Source organism: Panicum virgatum, chromosome 6N (assembly GCF_016808335.1).
Source record: "Panicum virgatum strain AP13 chromosome 6N, P.virgatum_v5, whole genome shotgun sequence".
Lineage (NCBI taxonomy): Eukaryota > Viridiplantae > Streptophyta > Magnoliopsida > Poales > Poaceae > Panicum > Panicum virgatum.
In genome coordinates, this window is record NC_053150.1 from 32,513,173 (window position 1) to 32,518,563 (window position 5,391).

Genomic DNA, 5,391 nt, shown 5'->3' on the forward strand with positions numbered 1-5,391 from the left:
CAGGATGATTCTGCCTTGCTCTACCTGGGTACAAAGGCACTGTCTTCTCCTTGTCCTCAATTGTTCAATTTTTGTTGGTTTCATGCTTATGATCATGAAGTGCAATGCAGTACTGGAGTTGACGAATTACTTAGGTTCCCGTTAATTGTCCTTTAATACTGATTTATTGCATATTTGCATCACTTCTGATGTTTTCTTTTCTGTGGGTTCTTTCTGTGAACGACTAAGCATGTCAACCTAAAGAGATTATTCTTACAGTTACTAGATGTGTAACATATTAAAATACATCGACATAAATTACCAAATAACAATACTAGCTAGCTGGAAATTCAATCATCTATCTGCATGTATTTTCTTATTTGATGATTTTCTTTTGTTTAAAGGAAATTTAAGTTGTTTTCTGTCCAGTTTTGCACTTGTTATGCACTTGTCTATCATGTTTCGGTAAAATCAGGATGAATATTGGTTCACCGTCCTTACCCGACAGAAGCTATGTTAAATCTTTGTGGACATTTCTCATGCAATTGTCTCAATTGAGTATTATGACCTCTTTTCTCTTCATTGCTGTCCACGCTTTGTCCACACCATCCCTCATTGCAAGCCTACTAGAAATCAGCATAGACTGATGGACACTTGGATTATCCATTCACATTCAACCATCATCCCCACGTAGATGTACTCCATTCATTCGCCTTCACCACAGTAATATGATTTGCCTCCTCTGTTTGCTTAGAAGTTAGAACCATGATATGCCCCCACCCTTTGTAAACATTTTGTGGCATATGGCATTATGATTACCCATTATGCCCTTTGACAAAACGAAACAAAGGTATTGGATCCATTGTTGTATACATGTACATTGTTACTTTAGTGTCTAGATGTTCATCTTCGGTTCCCATGAAGCGGGCACTGACTTGAGGGATCCAAACTATAGATTGTTTTGGCAGGGATTCATTTCTTAATTCTTTTTCTGAATGCGTCAAAGGTCTTGTGTTCGAAAAACTCTTCCTTTCCTAGGAACCTATTGCCTGAACTATTGCTTGTCAGCCTGATACACTAATCAAACCAATTCTTGAGACACGATGAACGTTTTGGCATGACATGTTTGTGAATTGTTACATTTATCGAACCTTCTTGAAGACAACTTCTGGCATTCAAACCTTCTCCAACATAGGTTCTGGCATGCTTGCGAATTATTACAGTTTTTTGGACCTTGTCCAAGACTTCTAGCATGTTTGTGAATCTATCACATTTTCCAAACCTTCTCCAGGACAGCTTCTGAAATTGTGTTCCTTGCATAGTTGGGTGTTTCAACTTCCGCATAACAGAGGTTTACAATTTGGATTGAACTCCTAGTTATGTTTTAGTTTGTCTGCGCTTTGATTTTTTTTTTTGTATAGAAGTAACCAAGCGAAGAAATCACATTAGATTCTGTGTTTCCTTTACAGATGTAGTATTTGGTAGTGAACGCCTGATATGAACCAACAAACTGCCATGTCGTAAGTAATGAAATCAGGGCTAATGGCCCGTTGGCAAAAAAAAAAAAAAAACTGGCATATCATATGCAGTTTTAGTTTGGCTAGTTATTCCTTGTTTGCTGATGAGAACTGTTGGCACTCCCTCACACACACACAACACCATCTTGCTTGCAAGTGGAGGAAGAAGATGAGAGGAAGAAGGACTCAGGAAGAGCACACGAAGTGGAGCTGCTTAAGACTTTGAGCTGCAGCTGCTCTCCTCTTTATAGACACACCGGTCAAAGTGAGAATTTACAAGGCATGGCTCTACAGTACAATGCAGCCATGACTATTATATGTACAGCCATCTACTGCTACCATGCTGCAACTTGCAGCGGTTACTATGCACAATAGTCCTTTGCCGCCCAAGAGTAAATGGCAGGCTTGACTGAGTACAAGCTAGTGCTACTACTACTACTAGGCATGGAAAAAAGCAAGCATGAGCATGGGTAATTATCTATCAATTCTTCCCCTAATTGCACTGCTCTTGCTTGATCTCCTCAACTCCAATCTTGGTCCTCAACTCTGTGAGTCGAATGCGCCCAAGTGGTTTGGTGAGGATGTCCCTGAGCTGTCGAGCTGTCTCGACATACTCGAGCCTGATCTGTCCACCATCAACGCAATCACGGATGAAGTGATACTTGGTGTCGATGTGCTTGCTCCGGTCGTGGTGGACGGGGTTCTTTGCTAAGGCGATGGCGGACTGGTTGTCCACCATCAGGACGGGTGCTCAAGCTTCTTCTCCGGAGAGCTCTGCCAGCAGCCGCCCCCGCCAAACTCCCTGGCAACATGCCGTCGCCGCCGCAATGTACTCTGCCTCGCAAGTGCTCAGCACAACGACCTTTTGTTTCATCGATTGCCAGGAGATCGGGCACACTCCAAGGAAGAAGAGCACACCAGTCGTGCTCCTTCGTCCATCAACGTCGCCCGCCATGTCGCTGTCGCTGAACCCAATCAGCTCCAGCTCTCCTCTGCTCCTCCTTGGGTAGACGAGCCCATAATCGCGCGTCCCTGCCACATAGCGGAGCAGATGCTTGACCGCGGCGAGGTGATCCTCCCGCGGCTCCGCCATGAACCGGCTCACGTACCCCACGGCGAACCCAGTGTCTGGCCGCGTGTGCGTGAGGTAACGCAGTGCGCCGACGATGCTCCGGTTGCTCGTGGCGTCCACCAAGGGGGTAGTGCCGTCCTTTGACAGCTTCACCTTCTCCTCCATGGGCGTCTGGCACGCCCTGCACTCGCCCAATCCGCTCTGCGCCAGCAGCTTCCTCGCATAGGCGCTCTAGCGGAGTGTGATGGCATTCCCGGTCTGCTCCACCTCAATGCCGAGGTAGTATGTGAGCAGACCGAGGTCTGACATGCGGAACATTGACTTCATCTTCTCCTTGAATGCGTCGATGTCCCGCTGCTCAGCTCCGATGACGATGAGGTCGTCGACGTACACGCCGACGATCACCAGGCCTCCCTTCGACCGCCGTGTGTAGAGGGCGTGCTCGGTGGCGCACTTGGTGAAGCCGAGCGACGCGAGGCTGGCGTCAAGCTTGATGTTCCACGCACACAGTGCCTGACGCAGCCCATACAGGGGCTTGCGCAGGCGGAGCACCCTGTGCTCCTCGCCGGCGATGACAAATCCCGGCGGCTGCTGCACGTACACCTGCTCGGCGAGCTCTCCGTTGAGGAATGCCGATTTCACGTCCAAGTGATGGACCTTCCAGCACCTCACCGCCGCCAGCGCCAACAGCAAGCGCACGGACTCCATGCGCGCCACCGGCGCAAAGACTTCCTCGGAGTCGATGCCCTCGCGTTACACGAATCCTTTGGCGACGAGCCGCGCCTTGTGCCGCACCACCTCGCCGTGCTCGTTCCGCTTCACCTTGAACACCCACTTGAGCCCAAATGGTCGGCAACTGGCCGGCGGATCCACCAGCTCCCACGTGCGGTTCTCCTCCACCGCCGCCATCACCTCCAGCATCGCCGCCCGCCAGCGTGCCTCATGTTCTGCTGTGGCGAAGTTTGGTGGCTCCTCTGCGCTGCCCAGATGCAGCTCGAGGTCGTCCAGCACATGGGCCACCTGCCCAGGCGGACTCCCCATGCCAACAATATCATCCACCAGACGGAATCGGAGTGGCTCGCTAGAGTAATTGGTGTCGATGTTCGGGGAGGCGCTCGGCGGAGGTGTGACGAAGCGAATCGACGAAACGGTGCTCGTTGCGGCGGAGATCAGAGTCCCCTGCCCCGCTCTTGAGGGTGTCACCTGTGCCTCGCTCGAGGGTGCCCCCTACGCCTCGCTCGAGGGTGCCCCCTGTGTCGCACTCGAGGGTGTCCCCTGCGACTTGCTCGAGGGTGCCCCCTGTGGCGCTCTCGAGGGTGTCCCCTGCGACTCGCTCGAGGGTGCCCCCTTTGTCGCACTCGAGGGTGTCTCCTACGACTCACTCGAGGGTGCCCCCTGTGTCGCACTCGAGGGTGTCCCCTGCGACTCACTCGAGGGTGTTGCTTCCCCTTCGTCGTGAGCCAGCTCCCCCGCACCGGAGTACACCATGTACTCGACGGTGAAAGAGCTGCTTAGGCCGCCTGGCGTCGCTTCCCCATCGCCGGACTCCCAGCCCCAGCACACCGCCTCGTCGAAGATGACGTCGCGGGACACGACCACCTTGCTGCTGGCCGGTCGTAGAGCCGATAAGCCTTGCTCCCGCGCTCGTACCCTAGGAACACCATGGGAGTGCTCCTGTCTTCCAGCTTGGCAAGGTTGGGCTTCGTCTTCTTCACGTGCCCGATGCAGCCGAATGTCCTGAGGAAGGACACGTCCGGCTTCCTCCTGTGCCAAGCCTCGAATGGCGTCGTGCCCTTCAGGCTCTTGGTGGGCGCGCGGTTCAGGATGAACACCGCCATGTTCACCGCCTCGACCCAGAACGCCGCCGGCATCTTCTTGGCCTTCAGCATGCTCCTAGCCATTCCGACCACCGTCTGATTCCTCCTCTCCACGACGCTGTTCTGCTGCTGCGAGTACGGCACCGTGAGGTGGCGTTCAATGCCCTGTCCCGTGCAGTAGAGGCCGAACTCGACTGAGGTGAACTCGCCGCCGTGATTCGTCCACAGTACGCGTAGCTTCTTCCCCGTCTCCGTCTCCACCTGCGCCTGGAACTCCTTGATCACCGCTGGCGCCTCGTCCTTGCTCGACAGCAGGTGCAGCCACATGTAGCGGCTGCAGTCGTCCACCAGGAGCAGGAAATAGCGCCGTCTGCCGTGCGTTGCTGGCTTGATTGGCCCACAGAGGTCGCCGTGGACGAGCTCGAGGGTGTCGCCAGCGTGGTAGCTCGCCTTCTTGGGGAACGGCAGCCTCCTCTGCTTCCTGGCAAGACAGCTATCACACAGCTCGCCGGCATGCTCGATCAGTGGCAGCCCTCGCACCATGCCCTGCCGCGCCATCCTGGCCAGAGCATCGAAGCTCAAATGGCCGAAGCGCGCGTGCCAGCGCCACGCCGCATCGTCGCACCTTGCCACCAAGCACACCGGGCGCGCAATGCGCAGCGCCAAGGTGTAGAGGTGATTTCTGCCGCGCTCGACCTTGGCGGGCAGCTTCCGCTCGCGGTCCTTAATCCGGAGCACGCCGCCGTCGATCAGCACCTGGCAGCCTTGCTCATTGAGCTGGCCAATGCTGACGATGTTGCTCCGGAGCTTGGGGATGTAGTACACATCCATCAGCGCCTTGTGCTCGCCATTCTAGCACTAGAACACAACCATGCCGCGCCCCTGGATGTCGATGCTGGAGTTGTCCCCGAACTTCACGGTGCCGATGACCCCGGTGTCGAGCTCGGAGAAGGCCGCGCGGTTCCCGTGCCGCGCCCCTGGATGTCGACGCCGGAGTTGTCCCCGA

The 5,391-nt window shown here is 54.2% G+C and overlaps 1 protein-coding gene across 1 annotated transcript; it reads right to left on the bottom strand.

The window, feature by feature from the left end:
- Positions 1 to 2,247: 2,247 nt before the first annotated feature.
- On the bottom strand, positions 2,248 to 2,733 carry LOC120678076 (secreted RxLR effector protein 161-like). The gene has a single exon (XM_039959232.1). The coding sequence runs from the start codon at positions 2,731 to 2,733 to the stop codon at positions 2,248 to 2,250; it is 486 nt and encodes a 161-aa protein (XP_039815166.1).
- Between the last annotated feature and the right edge of the window lie 2,658 nt (positions 2,734 to 5,391).